Genomic DNA, 20,702 nt, shown 5'->3' with positions numbered 1-20,702 from the left:
TAGCTTAGTAGCCAACTAACTGTATTACTACATTAAAAAATAGGAATATATATAAACATACATGATTTAGGCTAAAACAAGAATTTATTAAACTTTAAAGTAAGTTTGCTAAGATTTGCAGCACTACCTTGCTTGAATATATTTAATATGGAGTGAGTTTCTGCATATAATAAATGGTTTTGAGTCTACTGTGGAGGTAGGGCATAGACTAGGCAACACTGATAGCTGAACAAAAGAACTACAGTAGGATATCCCTAACTCTAGAGGATGGCAGCAAAGCACCACTCTGAAACAACTACTGAATTAATGTAAGTCATTATCTGCTAAGTACTCTGCCATAAACAATGTTTTACAAGCGTGTAGCTAAGTAGATAAATAACACAGAACCAGAACATGTAACTAGAAAATGGTACAATCTTATCCAATGTATTTCAAAATTTTTAACCAAAAAGCAGCAGCCAGCACTGTCTACACAAACAGAAGCAGAAAGAAACATGAGTGTTTATCCAGGACTGTTCGAAGTAAGAAGTAATCTTACTCTGTAGGATAAACTTCAATTTATTTTGAAGAAGTAACTGAAGGAGAAGAGAAGTAATATATAAGGTACTGGCTTGAGCAACTCTAACTGGCTTTCGGACATCTCTTTATCTACAACTAGCTTCTTGTGCATCTTTGCTCTTAACTATTAACTCCATACCTGTAGGAAGGTCTCCTTGAAAGAATTTCCCTTCGTTTTTGGGAATCAGTTACACTATCTACTGATTCCTGTGAATCTTCACTTTCTGCAATAGTTGAAATCTGAAAATAAAGAAGAACTTTATCTTGATAATCAAATTTAGTTCCCATAAAATCTTATGAACGTTAAGAAAAAGTCAAATACAAAAGGACTTACATACTTCAGCTTTAGATGGGAGAAAACCAAACCAATCATTCTCCCCTCTCCTTTACTTACCCTATAGACTATTTAAGATGAAGTCAAAGAAACTAAAGCATTTATGCTGAAAACATTTTTCTTTAATTTCTTTCAGGACTCCAAGTAATCAATCCTGAATGCATCAGTATTGTTAGATTTTTCTTATAGTTGTTAGAACAAAAATAAAGCTTGTGATATTATGGAAAGAATGAAAAACAAAGCAGTTGGTCCTAAGTCTATAGAATGACTATATATTTCCCTTTAACTACTGTATAAACATTTATATATTTACAACTATATAAATAAAATCAGTGATCCCTTACCACATTCCAGGCAGTTGCTTCTGGTAAATTAGTAAAAAGTTTTCTATTACATATAGACATGTTTCGAAGCTGGCATTCTATAATTATTTTTTTATTTTTAAAACAGTACTGGGGTTTGAACTCATGGCCTCACACTTGCTAGGCAGGCACTCTACCAGTCCTTTTTGTGTGTGTTAGGTAATTTGAGACAGGGTCTCGCTTTTTGCCCATGCTGGTCTTAAACTTCAATCTCTGCCTCCTGAATAGCTAGAATTACAGATCTCTGGCCCCTCTATAATAATTTTTAAGCAAAAATTCAAGGGAGAAGAAATATGCTTTTTTGGTAAGTATTCTTAGACTGAAAGGAAATGAAGATAAATAAGTAAATAAAGATTCTACATGGGGTAACAGAAACTAGAATTTACTGACAGCTTACTATGTGCTTAGCGCTATGCTAAAGCACTCATGTACATTACTTACATTGTAATACCAGGCACCAGACAGGTGCTCTCAGTATTATATCCATTTCATAGAGGAAGAACTAAGGTACAAGAGGTTAGGTACCTCATCCTAATCACAAAGCTAGAAAGTAGTGCAGCCCCTTCAAATACTTAGAATGTCTACTTTAGATATCTTTACCAGCATGTAAATCCTGATGATGGTTCCAGTCTCAAACAGTGTTGCCAGAAGCAACAATCCCGTAACATTTTTAGACCTCTTCTAGACTAGAAGTGTACTCACCTAAGTATTTTTGTCTGTCAAATTTATACTGCCAGGATTCTCTAGTCTTATACTGCAAGAGCCTCATGCTCTTTCCTGAGCTAGGTGCACATGTTGCTGCTACAATGAGAATTACATTTAACCAAGACAAAAGGGCCTGTGTGGTTAGCTCCACATCAAAATATATGACAATGGCAGTAAGAAAAGACATATTCAGAGGTATGTGAGAAATTCCAAAGGATAAATGTGGTCCGAGCCTATTCATCTGACAGTGTTTTGAGACATGCAGGCTCACTTTATAACAAAGTAAATGCCCCTATTGGAATCCTTTAAAGTGTAAGTATACTTTGAAAGACTTAAAAGTCAACAGACTACAATGAATGAGTCTAGAAATGACAGGGAAAAAAGATGAGCAAAGCTGAACTTATTTATTCTTGGCAGAGTAAATAATGCTATAGATTACTGCCAAGAAGCATAAAGAAAAATGTCTCACAGCTGCTGTATACAGCTTAATCAGCAGTCTGCACAAACTCTTGCAGGATAGAGCAGATCAGGAACTGTGAAAAAAACCTTAACCGAACATCAGAAACGTAAGGAACAGTAAGACTAAACTCAACGTGAACAGTTCTGTGACAAAAGTTATTTACCTCTATTAATATTCCACTCAGAATCTACTCATCTCTGTGGATTTCTTTGCCTTCTGCTTGACTATTACATATGCCCCATCTTTACAACTGTCTTTGTTTTTGGAGAAAGGGTCTTGCTATGCAGTCCAGGTTGGCCTCAAGCTGGTGATCCCCCTGCTTCAGTCTCCAAGTGCTGGTATTATAGGCATGTACCACCACACGTGGCTCTAATAATCATCTCTGACAAACATAAAGTGACTTAGAACACTTCCTTCCAAGTTGAAACTCATTAAAACAAGCTGAACTACACACAGATTTTTGGGTTTGAAATGAAATAAACAAATGTTCTTTTTCAGAGGTATGTTATCTTTAGTGTTTTTTTCCTAAACTCAGTGGATCCATGGCCCTTAAAAGAAAAAGGCTGCCCTTCTCCAATCTAAAAGATTGTCAATTTGGACAGAAAGAATTAACTTACCACTATTTAGTGACTATACCTTTTTAATATGAAAGGAATTCATACTATTCAAAACCACATAATGAATTTAACATTCCCTCAATGGGAAAACTATTCAGGAAGAACTATGAAGCCCAATTCCTATGGACTGTTTTAACAAAAATAAAATAAAAGAACAAAACAAAATCAGACTGCCATACAGAGTACTAACACTAAGAATAAGCCTACTGTAAAGTATGGACTTTGGTTAATTATGATGTGTCAATGTAGGCTTATCAATTTCAATAAATGTAGCAATCTTGTGGGGGGAAGAGAGAATGGGGAAATCTCTTTATCTTCCTCTCAATTTTGCTGTGAACCTAAAGCTGCCCTGAAAAAATAAAACCTTAAGGAAAAAAAAACAAACAAAACTCATACCGGACCCATATTTTTGAGACTAATAAAAATCCCGTCAAGAGCCCATTTTATGATTATTAATTATAGTTATATATATTTAAGAGATTAGGTATCAAGGATGATTATATTCCAATGACAGAACCCCTTCCTCCAGTCTTTAACTCCTGCCATCTGTCTTACTAACCTTCTCCTGAGTTCCTTAAATAGGCCTTCAATTTTGGCCACTTGTGACAGTCAAGATATTTTCAAAAAGCCAGACCACTATTTGTAGATATCATGCATTAGGTCTGTATTTCTCAGCTTTGATTTTTTTTTTTTAAACTTATACCTCCTGTTTATGAGGGAAAAAAAATTCTTGTTTTTATCATTTGAAGTATCAAAATAAACTATACAGTGAATAGAAAGAAAGCAACAGTAAAGCATTCTTAGATATTTTCTAAAACTACACAGTCCTGTGGAAGTACCTTCCCTAGGTAAGGTTGAGACTCATGATTTAGACAATTTTTTATCTTAATGGACCAAGAAAACTTAGTAAAAGTCCAGAATATTGACCTTAAAACTCTTTTCATCTGCAGATCTCCTTTATAAATAAGGAAATTTCATATGGCATATATTTCTTCTTTATAAATTTTAAGTGTGTTGTTTATATTATAAAACAACAGTTCTTAAAGACAGAATAAGTGTAAATATCTTTTTGGCAGTACTGGGATTTGAACTAAGGGATTCAGGCTTCTTAGGCAGACACCTCCAGACCTAAATATTAATTTTTTACATTTATTAAAGGTGAATTATTTTTCACTAATTGTGAGAATGATGTAACTGAGTATGCTCCATTAAAAGACCGTTTATTATCCTTTTAGTAGTGATTAAGAAGTATGGTTCTAGACTTAAGTTTTTAGAAATGTGATTTAATATCTGATAGTTCTGAAAAAGGGAACTGACAATATGCAGATAACAAAAATAAGTACAGTTTAGGTTGTGCTTAAAAAATAAAACAATCATTTTCCATTTTCATCCACCATTATGCAAGGTGCTAGTGAGACTAGTCTAGTGTGTTTTTACTCCCTGGCTCTAAGTTAGCTATTGCACGCAGGCAGGAAGGTGCTACAATTTCCTATTTTTAATAAGTTTAATACTCACTGAAACCAGGGTTTCTGAACAATTTAGAAAACTCAATTTCTCGAGTGTTTAGAGAATACAAACTTAAACTGTTTGCAGTGAAAAAAAAAAGTATGTTAACAGTTCAAACATTTATTTTCAGAATGCTCTCTCCACAACATAAGTTTCTGTCAAAAAATAATTACTCTCTTATTCATAGTTAAAATACTACTTTTTCCCAGAAGGGATAGTTCAAACATACCTGTTAGGTAAAATATCCCCTCCTTGCTTGTTATCATTAAGAAGATCAGAAACTTTGAACACTTGTTTTACATTAAAAAAAATAATAATAAAGTACCCATTCTTAAGTTAGACAACTCTTAAATACTTTGCTATATAATAATCATTGAACATCTATGATGCACAAGATTTTTTACTGCTGTCTCCATCCTATTACAAAGTAGTAAAAGGATTCTATCAAAAATTTCATTTCCTATTCCTATGCTTACTGTATTCAGCAGCATCTTGCTATTCCTTCATTTTCAAGGAATCCCAAGCACCCTCTCATTTCCAACCCTTTGGATTGCTTTTACTACCTGATTGGCTAAGCTACCTTCACTGCCTTCCAATCTCGGTTCACCATGCTCCCCAGTCACCTTGCGATAAATAGAGTACTCTTCTCCTCATGTCTTTCTTTTTATTAATCTCTCCAGCACTTATCCTCACCTGACATATTTTATTTTTTCATAGTCTGTCTTTCTTCACTCAAATGTGATCTTCATGAGACTAGAGATGTATTGTTTGTTCACTGCTGCCTTTGATAGCACCTAGAACAATGACTGGCACATAGCATGTGATCAATAAACATTTGTTGAAGAAATGGATGTAATAATTTAAAGTAATATAATCTACAAATTCTCATTTTGGCACTTTTAAACTGCACTCATTAAAACATGGCCAAAACTAATGAATGAAAAGTGAAGCCTGCAACTATCAAACCCTATTACTTTGTAACTCTCATTATTTTTGTGAGGATTTTCACATAATCTGTGAGAGGTGATATATACATACACATAAATATAATGCCAAGCTGTATTATAAAATATCAGTACAGCTTTGTTTCAAATATGTTTAAATTAATATACACATATAAATTAACATACACAATATACACACACATACACAGAATTCTTAGTATCTTACTCTCCCTTCAAGAGAAATACACCTTGTATATTTTGGAAACTTTCTTATGTAATACTAATATCCTGCTATGGGGTTCAGTTCCATTCCTTGTTTGATCACATTTTCTGATGTAAACTGTTACATCAGAAAATGTGATCAAACATTTAGCCAGCTAAAATGACCATTAAAGGTTAATAGATTCTCCATGGCTTAGGGCCTTTAAATAAATTAAAAAAAATGTACACACACACACACACATATGTATGTATTTGTGTCTATGAAATCTAGGCTTTAAGAAGTACAACTTTTCTCTTTTATTTTGCAAATACACATATTTTGAATTATAATCATAGCTCATCTTAATGTGATTTCTCTCCCCCTCCCCTCCCTGTACTGGGGTTTGAACTCAGCCTTGTGTTTGCTACACAAGCAAATGCTCTACCACCTGAGCCATACCTCCAGCCCTGGAAAATGTGTTTTTAAAAAGCAGAATACTTATTTCTACAAAGCTAATAATGGCTATCTAATCTCAGGTTCAAATTATGTTGTCCCCAAATAATAGATCAATACAATCAACTATCACATACTATAACCAAAAACTGTAATTTTTACAAGTCCAGTGTAATTTTTATGTGGTGTGTGTTTTTTTTTTAAATGGAAAAACCTTCTGCAAGTGAAAGAAAGTAAAAGTTGACATGGTCAAGGTCATTTGAGGTCACTTCACTTACTACTATCCAAACTAGGTCTGGAATCTTAGGTCTCCTCCTAGCAGGTCAAGTTCTTTACACTATGATTGAGAGAAGGATATGGATGGGATAGAATAGAGAATGGTATGGTAGTACAGTAGCATTCACCAAAATAAAAACTAAGGCAAAAGACTACTGTTGAGTGATTATGAGTCCACAGAAATTCTTAAGACTTTTATTTGGATAACACTATCTCTTACTTGTTAACAAACAAAGCCATACCCAAAATCTTATAGAAATTCACACAACTTGATGATTTCACATGAAAATATTCTTTTCCCCACTTTTTAGGTAAAGTATTGAAGCAAACAAAAAGCACAAGGACAGAATGTACTAGAGAAAGAAAGAACAGCTCAATAGCTTGGTATACTATGTCTGACAATTATCTAATATATCCTTTGATGACATTAATAGAATGCTTCCAGGACAAAGGAGGTACCTCTCGCCTCTACAAATTAACAACAAGTTCTAGCTATGATACTCAAGGAAAACACAATAGTTCTCACTCAGAAGAAAACGACCAGGATGATGAGGAATCAAAGGTTATAACCAGATCATAAAAGGCTGAAGAAAGCTAGGAATCTGTTTAGTCTGGAAATTTTCTTATAAAAAGGAGGAATATAGGGTATGGGGAAGAGGAAGAAGAAAAGGAATTAAAACTTGCTACTCTAGTTTATAAGGATAAAAGTGGGATCACCAGGTGAAAAATTTAGGATGATATATTCCAGCTCACCACAGGAAAGAACATTTTAGCAACCAAATCTAATTGTAAATAGATTATCTCAGGAAAGAGGTAATCACTTTCTCTGAAAGTAATGCTGGACTACCATTAGGAAGAGAACAAATGTTACATAGTAGAATCAAGCAATAGACCAAAGGCTGAGTAGGTTACAAGTGTGGCCAAGACCCAGAAGACCTCTACAGCTTTTACTCAAACCTTCAAATTCCATGTTAATAGAGAAGGACAAAGACACAAAGAATAATTTCTCACCTTCCTTTCTAATAATAGTTTTCTTCAAATCTAGGACCTAGGACTCACCTGAGTTCCGGAGAAAAGTCTTTTTAAGTCCTTACAGGAAGACTGTGAAGCAAAAAATATGAAATGGAAGGCTGGGGTTATGGCCTACTTGAATGAAATGTTCTTTCTTTTTTTTCTTTTCTTTTCTTTTCCTTTTTCCAATAAGCTCAATCGCAAAGATCTATACTGTTCTTGCTTCTCTACAGTTAGGTAGAATAGTCACCTTCAGAGGTTTAAAGTGCCTTTATTCCCTTTGGATCCAAACCAAAGGACCAAACTCTCCAAAGAATAAGGTATTATGCATAGTATTATCACCTGCTTTTAAGCTGTACCTTCTGAATATATTATTATTACAAAATTATATATTCTAACTGAAAGTCCTAAACATAGCCAATATTACAAATGTTTCATGTGGTCTTTAAGTATTTTTCAGGTAAGGTTATTAATTTCCTATCATGTTTTTTCCATTCAAAATGTAGGTTTAGCAAGTAATTACAAAGTTATTATTTTTGTATCTTAATTTTCCTTTATTGAGGTACATCAGTCCTCCTACATTTCCCAAACATTTCCACTTTATCTCATGTACTTAACTATTCTCCCCCAATTGAAAAAAAATTTTTTTGGTAGCTTAAGAAAAGTAATTTTGAGTCTGGTTCTTGGGTATATATATTGTTATACATAAGGTGACTATATATAGGTGCAGCACATTCCTTTACTATGAAATAAACTCTCAACTACATGTGTCCTTATTTTCACAACTAATGAAAGGAGACAGAAATGGCTATAAACAACAGTTATAAAAGTATATGCAGAACTCTTTAGACACATACCTGAACTGTCTGGACTTGTGGAGACTGAATAACTGATGGCTGGGCCGCCTGAATAACTCCATGGACTTGAACTGTCTGCCCATTGGGCAGCTGTACTAAAGTTACGGTGGGAGCAGATGATGTTGCATGAGCTGCTGGCATAGATACCTATGGTGTTGAACATGGAAAAAAAATTACCATCAGATACCGCCTTAGGAATATTCAGGTTCAATACAAAGTAATGTTTAGAAGCAAAAATATGATCTTTCTGCCTGGTATGTATATAAAAAAAAAAAAAAACCCTCCATATATCCCTATACTCCACTTTTCAACTTCTCCCAAATGACAAAAAAAAAAAAAATCACATAATAACAAAGTATGTAACACAGACTTCCTCTGAACACTAGGTACCACTTTATTTGTATGGTGCTTTACATTTTCCCAACTGCTTTTATACCCAATTTGTCATCTTACTCTTTGAAGAAATTCAAAACTAAGCAATAAGGATTATCTCCATTTTAAAGACAAAAATAATAACTGCTCAACAGATATCCAAGGTCAACAGATATATGCTGGCTATGAAGAAACATAAAAGTCCTCTAAACAAACCATGTTCTAAAATCTTAATTGTTCTGAAATTTGGGCAAAACTGACCTAATTAAATCTAAAACAAATACACATCTTAAAATATGCAGCTTAGTTTTCTATATTAAGCAAACACATCTTCTTATTAATGAGAAAGTATTAATATGTATTACAGTTGAAAATTTTCAATTCCTCTCGTCCTCAAAAGTCACCAAACTGGTAAAAGGTGATGTTTTAAGAATTTGTTTTCATTTGAATGAAGGGCAAGGCTGAAAAAATTATAAGAGAAACCTCTTTCTGCTAAAGCACAAAGATGACAATTTTAATGAGTCCACATCCAAGTTATAAGGGCCTTTAAGTCACACATGTTTATCAGATGGTATTTGTTGTTCCTATGCTTCAACACATTCAAGGTAGGAATTTTATTTGCTCATTTGGTAAACAGTTACTGGGACCTTTTTGCCAGGAACAATATTTAAACTAATGCTACAAAAGTGAGAAAGACAGAGGTCCCTGACTTCAAAGAAATTATCAGCATGAATATGTGGAATAATGAGATTTTCTAAGAGAAAAATGGGCATATTATGGTGAGCTACCCAATGAGACCTAAGAGAGGAGGCTACAAAGAATGTGAACTTGGAACAAAGAATATCATGATTTGCAAGGGAGAAAAGCACAAACTTTTAGGCAGAGAGGCTATACTGACAAAAGCATGGTCTATATGTGGTGCAGTGGAATAAACAGTAGTTCTGTACTACTGGAGCACATAAAAGTGTGTCAAGGTATGATGCAGGAAGTAGAAAAGATACAGTAACAGAGGTGGGCAGGGACCAAATGACTTATCATAAGAACTTGCATTTTATTTTGAGAGCACTGGGGAAATCACTGAAGGGCTTCTGAACTCCTGAATATCACGTTGAAGCTTGTATTTTACATAGATCACTTTACTGGTAGCACAACAGTCAAAAATCTCAGGGAGAGAAAAACTGGAAGTAGAGAGACCATGAGAAAACATATATAATAGCTAAATGATGATGATGGCCAGATACAGAGCATAAGTGCTAGGAATGGGAGTGAGAGAAAATGTGGAAGCAGACCAATACGAACTTTATGAATGACTGTCTAAGAAGGAAGAGGAGGAATCAATGATGAGAAAACTATGTCTTCAACTGAAACAGATAATGCAAGGAGGACAGATTTTAGGTGGTTGGGGTTGTGGTAGAAGATAACAGAAATGATCCAACATCTGAATTTGGAGACCTATTCAGGAGACAGCGAAATATTTGACTCTGATGTTTGGGGCAAAAATTCTTCAGCACATAGATTAAAACCAGGAGCTTCCATCTTTGAATAGTTAGGAAACCCTTCCTTACTAATCACATTCACACTGGCCACTTTTAAGTCTGCTTAATTTTACCTGGTTCTTAAAACGTGGTCCTTGGATTACCTGCATTTGGAGTCAGAATCTAAGAGAGAGCCAGGGAGCCAGGGAATACTTCCCCTACACTGAAGTTTATAAAACGCAGAACACAGATCAAAATAAAAATCCCTTTCATTCCACCAGAGCTAATCATTGTTAATATTTCTGTTGTAGCTCGTCTACATTTTTTTGGGTGATGGTTCTGGGGTTTGAACTTAGGGCCTCGACTTTGCTGGGCAGGCACTCTACTACTTCAATCATACTCTGAACCCACCTAGATGGATTTTTAAGGCACATGGGGCACTCAGTTTTTACAACACACTATTATGGAACCTATTTTACCTTTAAATCCATAATATATATCTTTCTATACTATTAATAATCTTCTTTCATTGTCTTAATAGCTATATGATGGAAAAAGTACACAACTTGTTTGATAAACTCATTATAAGATACTTAAGTTTCCTATAACACGAAAGCTACAATGATCATTCTTTTACTTTTTACTTAAATCTATAAAAAATTACATGTATATAGTCAAAACCAAAGAGTATTTTTTCTACTTTAAATTTTAAAAGTAAAATAAGATTATCATTAGATTGACTTTCTTCCTTTACTATTTAGATTGAATTTGTCTCTTCCTATTGAACAAATCACAATCATCACGCACTTATTTGACAATTTTAATAATTTTCTTAGTATTTAAAGGCTGACATTTAAAAAAGTAACCAGAATCAGCATTAAAAAATTATGTAAAAAATGTCTCATGTATTTTAAGAAACTTGGATTATAAAAAAAGAAAAGAAAAAAAAGAAAAATTGCTGTTAACTGGGAATAAAAAGAACTGAAAGATTATAAATAAAATGGAAACAGATACTATGCTGCCTAGAACTCAAACTTGATCATGTCATTCCTCTTTTAAGTTTTCAGTGCTAGAGGGTTTGCTGATAAAGATGGTAAGTTGAATATGTGCACATCATTTTGTTCCTTCCTGAATCCCCAATTAAGTTTCACAAAATTGGTTTCATTTTTATAGGTATAATCACACAGACACAGAAGAATGGAAGATGAAGTAACAGTAATAGAGTTTTAGAAGCTAGAGAGCAGATGGATGAATGGTAATGAATTGGGAAGACTTTAGAAAGCCAATTCAAGAGCTGGAAGCAAGAAAAGACTCATTTGCACTACAAAAATCAAGACACTCAGGATCTACAGCACTCTAGAAGGTAAAGAAAGGCTAAAAATAAGGAAGGCTGGTTGAAGGCTCTTGAAGAAGCAATTGAATCTCTTCCCCAACTCCCTGTGGAAGAATAATCCACCCCAGTTTAAGAGAAAAATGAGTATTTATTCTATGGAGAAATGGTCTCTTAACAGTCTAACACCAGGCATTGGTAGCTGCGGTTCTAGCCCTCTTCTCTTACTTGGCTTCCAGGCCTTTTTCCTGTAAGCAGGGAAAGTCTCTAGGGGACCTAATCAACTCTAAGGAAGACCGAAAAGATACTGACAGTAGGATCACCATAAATGCCCTATAGTGAAGCTCACAGCTAATAGGCCCCAAATACTCCCAATACAGCTTTATTCCTGTATTTATCTGGTGCTGAGGACTGAACTCAGGTACTTACATATGCTAAGCACATTGCTGTATAACTGAGCTACAACGCCCCACCTTTTGGTACCCCCTACTTTTAATCCTGAACAGATAACTACAAATTATCAAACATTTGAAGCCTCTAGTATGAAAGATGGGGACCAAAACAAATGGAAATGGGGCAGGAAACTGTACCGAAGAAAATCTATGTGGGGAGAAGAAACTTGAAACAATAAAAAAAATCTAACATTTTCAGAGATAAAATAATGCCTTTTAGAAACACAGGATGCTGTTAAAACACAAAAGGACTATTCACACAAAAATGGAAATCTTGGAAACACGATAGTAGAAATAAATAATTCAACAGATGAGTTGGAATGTGTTGAGGAAAACTTCCAGAAAGTAGAGCAAAAAGATGGAAAACTGGAGAATAGAAAATACAGCCCTAGAGGTATAAATAACTTTTGAATCATAAGGATCCTAGAGAGAAAAGGAGGGGGAGGGAGGACACCAGCCAAATCATTTAAGGAAATTTCCCAGAATTAAAGACATTGAGTTTTCACTATAAAAAGTCCACTAAATAAACATGGTAAAAACTGATACAATTGATTCAATTTATCAACACCCAGGATAATGAAATCTTAAAGTACTGTGACCTAAGAGATTTTATAAGATACCAGGCATACAAAATAAAATGTTTTCAAATAACATTAGAGGAAGTTGATTATGGATCAATGCTTTCAAAATGCCAAAATAAAAAAAGCTTTTATGAAGAGTTTTTCACCTAGTTAAAGCTTCTTTCTTAAGACACCGCTGGATAAATATGCTCTACAGTATCAAGAATGCAAACTCCACTAGGGTAAAAGGAATTCCCAGGATGACTCTAGATAGTAGACTGTGACAGAATATTCTAACCAAACAGATATGTTAAGGACTGTCATCACCAAAATGCCTACTGGCATCACATCTTCTTTTTATCAGAGGGAAGAATGCTTAGATGGGTTCAGATTCTTATCTGCTTGTTATCTTGAACCTGTATTGACCAAGCCCTGCCTCATCTGAGTATATTCACTTATCTCCAACTCTATTCACCTTTGTCTTACTCTAGAGTGCTGGAAGTAGCCACTGGTGATATTTGAAGAAAACACAAAGCAGCCCACTCTTTCTCACTTTATTTCTGCTGGAGCTCCAGTATCTGGCCAGTATTTTAACCCAGTCAGACAGCACCCCTAACCCCAACTGTATTCACCCCTCTATTTCTCAAGTGACCTCCTTAGCTAAGTCACTTCCCTAGTGACTTCCCTAGCAGCTTTTAAACTTTTGGAAAATTGAAGCTAGACATAGCAGAGATTCTGCTAGGATTATTTTGTCTTGGGAGCATTCACCTTAAAAGAGGAAATACCACATTCTTACCCATTAGGTTTCTATTTCTTACTTGGTTTTTATATTAACACCTTTCTACTCTTATCTGGGTAGAGAGCTGATAATAAAGGAAAAATACTGAGAAGAAAAAGTTCAATAAAATTTATACCCTTAAAAACAGAATGTTTAAGACAAAGACAAAATAAAGAATCAAGAATTATATTTAAAATACACAGCAAAGAAAGAAAAAAGTATGCAGGAAAGAAAAACTACTGTCAGCCTTAAAATTTTCTTGCATGTTAATTTATTTATTGTATTTTTTAGTGTAAGCATAAACTTAACCTTTCAAATTATCTATACCTCCACTTCCCAAAATAGATGAATATGAAAAAAGGCAGTCATCAGAGTCAAAGCTTTATTCCTTGTTTGAAAGAGCCAATTAATTTATGTCAGTTAAAATGTAATTTATTTCTGGATCATGTAACTATAAATACTATATTAGTGTTTAATGATGCATTTTACTATTGTTACTATATTAATACTATCATTTCTAAACATAGATTAATACTAAAACTGAATAGAAATTTTGATCCTAAGAACATTTCTGCTCATTTATGTATCTCTGCCATAACAACTAAATTCTCTTAGAAACATATTTCTCTTGGAAGAGACAGAGCTTGGAATCTCTCCACATTTTATACCTGGGCTAATGTGGCAATCTGTGGCTGGGCTTGAACTGTCATTTGTTGATTTTCAGCTTCTGTTACAGCTGCATCTCCACTCTGCTGGTTCTCTGCTCCAGATTCCATGGTCATTTAGTTACCTACAATAATATGGAAGAGTGTTACAAGCACTACAGTGCTTTGTGTTTTTCTGACTTTAAAGGCAAATTTTAAATTATAAATAGGTATATGTGTTGGCTAGATTAGCAAATGCACTTAAAAAGCTAGTTACAATATCATGTAGTTGAATTATTACCAAATGTGTCCAAATCTGCTGAGCTGGAGAAGTTCTAGTCACTTCAAAGAAGAAATAATTATCTTACTCCACATGAAAACAAGAAGGGATTCCTCTTTTCTCCCTACTAATGACGAGGAGGAGTGGCAACAAAAATTCTAATTTCTTTAAACTGTACCAATCAGGTACACAAAGAGGGTACAGCAGAAGAGAACTAATGACAGTCTTTGAGACAGTGGCTTCATGGTACCTCCTATAAAGGGATTTCCTTGGATAAGAAGGAAGCAGTAGAGAAATCTATAAGCTACTTCCAAGAGAGACACTGGTGGGAGGGAAAAAAAAAAATCAGTCCAAGTTTCAAGAGCCCAAATTATGGGATATAAGATAAAAAGTGAAATAAATGACCACAGAGCCAAATTAGAAGCCCCAAATACTAAAAAAGTGATGATGTTCTGATTCCTCACCCTTATTAAGTATGCAACAATTCACTATACACAACTATATATAAAGAGAGAAAAATCCCTATATAAATGCTTAATTGGACCCTGTTTTGCTAAGAGCTTAGTATGTAAGTTGGGTAATCTGGTACGGCAGCAAAAGTGGAGAGCAACTTCTAGTAGCAACAAGTTAGGTGGAGAGTATCACTATTATCATTCAGTGTCCAGCATATTACTAGATAACATTAATTTATTATTAAGGACTACCTATAATCATTCTATGAATAACACAAACATCCCAATGCTTTTCCAAAATAAATTATTTATTTTATAACTTTGGAATTGATAATCGAAATTGACATTCATCCTTATGTGATTATTATACACCATCACAATATATTACATACAGATTACTTTTATAGGGTTCTACAAAAACAAAGTGTTTTATAGCTGTTTTAGCATTAAAAATGTAAAATGAAGTATCTGGAAAAATGAATATAGTTTAGAAATACCAGAATCCACAAAACATAGACAAAGGAAATGCTCTACAGACAGACTTGACAACATCATTATTTGAAACATTCATAAAGCCCCCAAGACCTGGGAGAAATATCTGCCAATCAATCAATACTGTAACATCCAAAGTACAAAACAACTACTAGTCAATAAGAAACTCATTATTCATTGTTTCACAAAGATACAGTTCAAGGACATTCGCTATAGAATTTTTTTTATAATACAGAAAAAATGAAGACAGCATCCATCATCAGGAGAACAATTCAAGAAATTACAGCAATAAAAATGTGTCTATCACATAAAACAGAATTTCATTTATGTACTCAAAAAAAAAAAAAAAAGGAGAACAAGAGGCATGGCTCAAGAGTTCAACCTCCTGTCTGACCAAAAAAAAAAAAGGTTAACACAGTTTAAAAGGTGTATTTATGGAAAAGGTGAGGGAAATTAAACACTAAACTGTAAAGTGGTAGCTCTGAAGAAAAATAGGATTTGGAGATATACAGGATGATGACTTTCACCTTGTACTCTACAAACTTTAATGGTCAGTATTGATTAAAGCTTTTCCTTCCAATGAACATGGGTTCAGTATTACTTATACAATTTAAAAATAACTTTAATATCAGAAGTCATGTCTAGCATTTTAAAACTATGAAAACTATACTTCAATAGTGATTTTGAGATACCCATCAAACAAGTTCTTTTCAAACCCCAGATATTTTTATATGAAATTACAATTTTGTTTAAATTTTGTCTAAACTGCTTATCCTACATACCCAAATGGAAAACCCTTTTTTTTTAAAAAAGTTAAAACTATTAAATAACTTTGGTTATTATCACTTGTAATAACTTACTGATTCTGTGCCCTTTTAAACTAAGAAATTTAAGTAAAGCATCAAATGTAACAGAAAACAACAGACAAAACAGTTTACCTATCTTAAAAGGCATCTACACTTAAAACAAGATACCCAACCACCCAATAGTGGATAAATGAACCTATAAGGATAGTACCAAGTAAAGCAAGTGAGATTTTCCCCCTAAATCATCATTTTAACCAGAATAAAGATGAATAAAATTTATCATCATACTACATCCTTTGAAGCCACTTTTTTTTTAAAGTTATCGTGTAATCCATACGTAGTCTAACTCTATCATTTGATTAAAAGGAATGCAAAGCACAGCTGGGCCACATTTCTTATTGCTATTTATAATGCATCAAGACTTTATTTTTTAAATAAATTTAAGGTATAAAGCATCTTAACTTTTGTTTCAGAAAAACAGAATATTACTATATCATAATAAGAAAACAAAAAGCTAATGTAAGTAATTGTAGCTGGAAAGACATTCAAAACAGGAATGTAGATTTTCTTCCTTCTCTAATATATATATATATATTTTTTAAATCTGTGGTATTTCCAATAGCCCCCACTTTGGCTACCAATCCATTTTCAGGGTAGGGGACAGCCTTCATTTTTAGAACATTTAGCTTAAATAGATACCAACAACTGGGCAATAGCATACACACACAAAAAGAGTCTGTAATGGAAACCTTAGGCTTTAGTGCTGGTGAGAATTATTTAAGAAAGAATGCTCTTTTTAGATGAGAAACTTCAACTTAACTAAAAGAGTTACTTTACTTCTTTTGGTTTTCACCTTGAAGCTACTGAAATAACAGTTTCCCAATTGGACTACACTTGCATTTAAAGTGGAAGCATTACTGTCACACTCTGAAAGCTTTTGCTTTTTGTTTGTATCTTCAGGTGTGAGGAAAAGAGACTGCATAGTATCATGCATAGAGTTTTCAGTTTTTTTATTAACCCAGTAACAGCAATCTAGACAGTAGTGTTGTATCCAGTTACAGGATTAATTATGAAAGTCAATATGTGGGTTCCTGAAATTGTTTGAAGACTGCTATGCAAACTTTTATGGAATTTTTTTTGAAGACAATTGAATACTACATTAAAATAAGAAAGCTACCAAGTACATATGAACTCAGAATACTGCGTGAATATTGGGCCTGGAGCAATAGAAAGAACGTCTCTTAAAAATCAATTAAAAGATAATATTGGCTTGACAATTTTGTGATTTCTCTTCTTCCTATTATTCCGAATTTAAAGTTTTATTTGGGATTGATGTTTAAGATTTGTGTATTTTCACAATTTATCCTTAAGAATTAATTTAAGACTCATCTTTTAGAATCTGTGAACTTTAACAAACATCAAAATACCACCATGACAACAAGAAGCAATTTTTAAAAATCAATTCACAAAGATATACACCATTTTGCTATAATGGTCTTAAGAATCTACCTCTTAACATAGAGAGTAAAAAAAGTGATCCACAGTAGTACTATTCAGTGAATCTTGAGAGAAATAAATAATGCTGCTGTACATAGTTGGGGAAGGGAGCCTAACACTTGGAAGAAAAGCTGGATTTGTCATTAAATGGTATCATCACCAAGTGGTTGCTGGACAAAATGAATTTTTTGTTCAGTGGGACAGATTAAAAGGTCTCCTTCAATTTAAAACCCTGATTCTAGGAAGTGAGACCACAAGATGATGTTATGGACACACCTAACTACAAAGGGCATATAATATTAAGAAGACAGAGTCAGTAAAAATAGGTCACCAGCCTCCTGATTTTGGACACAGCTATTATTCATTTACATATGTTATCATGAGAGTGCAATTTGAGATATTTATAGCACTTTAAAAAAATGCTACAAGACCAGATCATTATCTATTAGTCTCTCTTTCACATGGTAGTCAACATCTCTTACTCATTACACTGCTCTGATCATAGTTATTAAATAGTCCCTTTTATTAGTTTTTCCTTTTCATTTTAGAAAGCTTTCAAGAAATTTATCTGACCAGGTTTAACAGATACTAAAAAGCTGAAACTGCAGGAAGTGTCAATGAGTGCTTTCATGACATCTGAAAGAGAATTATGTTCTGCACTAGTCAGGAGAGTGGTAGAATTCCAAAGAAACATTAAGTATGAATATAGTATTGATAAATTTGGAGAAGAGTAACTTTTCTGACAAGAAAAATGGTACAAGCAAAGGCTTGAACTATGCCTTTAGAGAAATGTGCAAGTCAGTACCTGGTATCAGACTTTGTCACAGAAACCAACAAAAAATAACCAATGATAACACAGAGTGATAACCCTAAAGCAAGAGTGAACATGAGAATGCAAAAATGATTATAATTTTTAAAATGCAACGCATTTTGCTTGTATTCTACACAGCAATAAACCAAGGGGAAATTCACAATGAAATAATCCATTTTATTTACTTCTAACAATGAAGTCTTAAATTTTATACCATATGCATTATGCGTGTATTAAAATATCATGTCTGAAGTTATTGTATGTTAGCCACTGTTCAAGCTACTGCAAATAAAGCAATGAACAAAATTAATTTTTAGAAATTACAAAGCACATATGCTAGTGTGTAGGGGGCAAAGGAGAGAAAGAAAAGTAAAATTATAAAAATTGGATGATGGGAAGTGTGTAGAAAAATAAAGTTGGGAAGATGCTGGCAGGACTTTCACTATTATAAAGGCTGACAACTGAACCCTAGCTAATAAAGTTGCATTTAAATTCACCTATTTAGCACTTACACAGTCTAATACTGAATCGGGGAACAAATTCTAACAGTATTATTTCCCGTAAGTGTACAGCAAGTAAACTCTAATCTTTATCAAACTGCAAATTAAGCTCAAAGAAAGCCAATATAGCCACTTTTGCAAACAATCACTAATCAAAACAAAAGAAGGCTGCATATCTTCACTTTGTTCGTTTTCCTAACATATTTTGACTTTCAGATGTGCCCTGTCCCTGCAATTCTCAATATTCTAGTTCAACTTTATAAAAGATCTTTTGCACTATCTAATTGGATGTTTACATCTGACAAAATTAATCCTGTTTGGGATGAAAAGCAAGTATTCAAAGAAATGAACTATGCATTTTGACCACAGAAGAAATACTGCATTCATAACTAATGAAGCATATGCTATGCTTTTAAAAATAAAGTAACCTCAATTAGAAACAAGAAAAAAACCTTCCCTTGCATGACAACAAGCCGACAACTCCTCCTGAACTCTAATACAAAATTCCAAGCTTTTAAGGAAATCATATAAGCAGAATTCCAGTTTCCAGGGTAACCTTAGCAAAAGGCGTATTTGGGCACATCATTTAAAAATTCTATGACTATTTTGCTGCCACAAATGTATTAATTAAAAAATGTTCTGCAGAAGTATACCCACAAACACCTACATGTGATACATCATAATTTCTGGTTATTTTGTTCCTGTTTTTAGTGTCACTATTTAAAAGCTGTGTTAACATATTCTTATATATATGGCTTGTCTTTTTAATTTTCTAAATTGTTATAATTAAAGTAAATAGCAAAATGCTCAGGTGCTGTACAGCAGACTTCAGCTTTCCAAGAATCAATAACCATGTTGTACTGCCTATTTTCCTTGTACAATTCTTTCTGGCTATTAACTTTGAAATATTTGTCATTTGTCTTTATTATATGTCCAATCTAGCAAAACTGAAGAAACTTAGCAATGCCCCCGGTTTCTGATGCTAATAATAGTCTACTGGTGTTCAATGCAGCATACTTCCACTGAAACCAGAGAGGAAAAAAAATAATCAAATGTCAGATGTGCGTATTTGTACAAAAACACACCCCCAACTCAACACTAACCAACTCTGACTATAAATTTTAGATTAGATTGATCATACTTTACCATAAGGTCACACACACAGCCAGAACAATCAGCATGATCAACTAAAATAAACTGTTTTCCTTATAAACCAAACTATGACAGCCTTCCAGAAAGTTTTCTGTGTTTCTATCACGATATTTCACTCTCAAATGGAGAACAATTCTGTATTTCAGCTTCTAGTCTACATAAGGCAAGAAATGCTATAATATGAAGTTAACTCTAAGACCTGAATAAGACTTTCATAAATTCTTTATATTAGTACTTAATACCAGTATAATCTCACCACTACCCTCACTACCAAAAAGTGGGTGACATACAGCCAAAGGTAATTTTTGTTTGTTTTGGTGGTCCTGAAGGTTGAATTAAAGCCTCATGCTTGCTAGACAAAATCTTTTCAATGTTATTTAATAAAATAAATTCCCTGGTTTGTTTATTGGGTTTAACTCAGTAAAACTTTAATTTCAGCATATTATTTTGTGATTTATTGCAGTTTTGTGATTATCAGAGTATTTGAATGTCATCTTTCATAAGTTTATTTTTAAAACATGTAGCTTATTTTAACAGAAATGTTATGTGATTAATGTAAACACTGCATGATTTATGATAGTTATCTCTGAGTATGTGTTAGTATCTTTCTAACAAGAAAGCTTTGTAACTTTCTCAAACTTTTTGCTCTTCTTCTTTTCCTTGCCTTGTTTTTGTACAGGTAAGACACTTTTGATTCTGCAACCAAGCTTTCATACATCTGGTCACTAAGAGACAGTGTTGCTTAGTTAGCAAAGCAGCAAACATGACTATGCACTATTTTACTTGGTAACGTTTTTATCCTGTCTCTTCCCATTC

The 20,702-nt window shown here is 33.5% G+C and overlaps 1 protein-coding gene across 4 annotated transcripts in view; it reads right to left on the bottom strand.

Moving 5' to 3' along the window:
- The window catches only part of Creb1 (cAMP responsive element binding protein 1), a 59,770-nt gene that overhangs the window by 27,272 nt on the left and 11,796 nt on the right, over positions 1-20,702 (bottom strand). For 2 of the 4 annotated variants that reach the window (XM_074071568.1, XM_020172234.2), the window contains exons 2-5: positions 13,921-14,042; positions 8,286-8,432; positions 7,477-7,518; positions 698-798 (exon numbers count right to left, since the gene is read on the bottom strand). In XM_074071568.1, the coding sequence (XP_073927669.1) occupies positions 698-798; positions 7,477-7,518; positions 8,286-8,432; positions 13,921-14,034 (404 nt within the window). In that variant the 5' untranslated portion in view covers positions 14,035-14,042. The remainder of the gene's footprint in view (positions 1-697; positions 799-7,476; positions 7,519-8,285; positions 8,433-13,920; positions 14,043-20,702) is intronic. The other 2 variants (XM_020172235.2, XM_020172236.2) reach the window with 2 other exon arrangements.

The sequence above is a fragment of the Castor canadensis genome, chromosome 4, assembly GCF_047511655.1.
Source record: "Castor canadensis chromosome 4, mCasCan1.hap1v2, whole genome shotgun sequence".
NCBI lineage: Eukaryota > Metazoa > Chordata > Mammalia > Rodentia > Castoridae > Castor > Castor canadensis.
The sequence above is the reverse complement of the archived record's forward strand: the minus strand, read 5'-3'. Positions and strand labels throughout refer to the sequence as shown.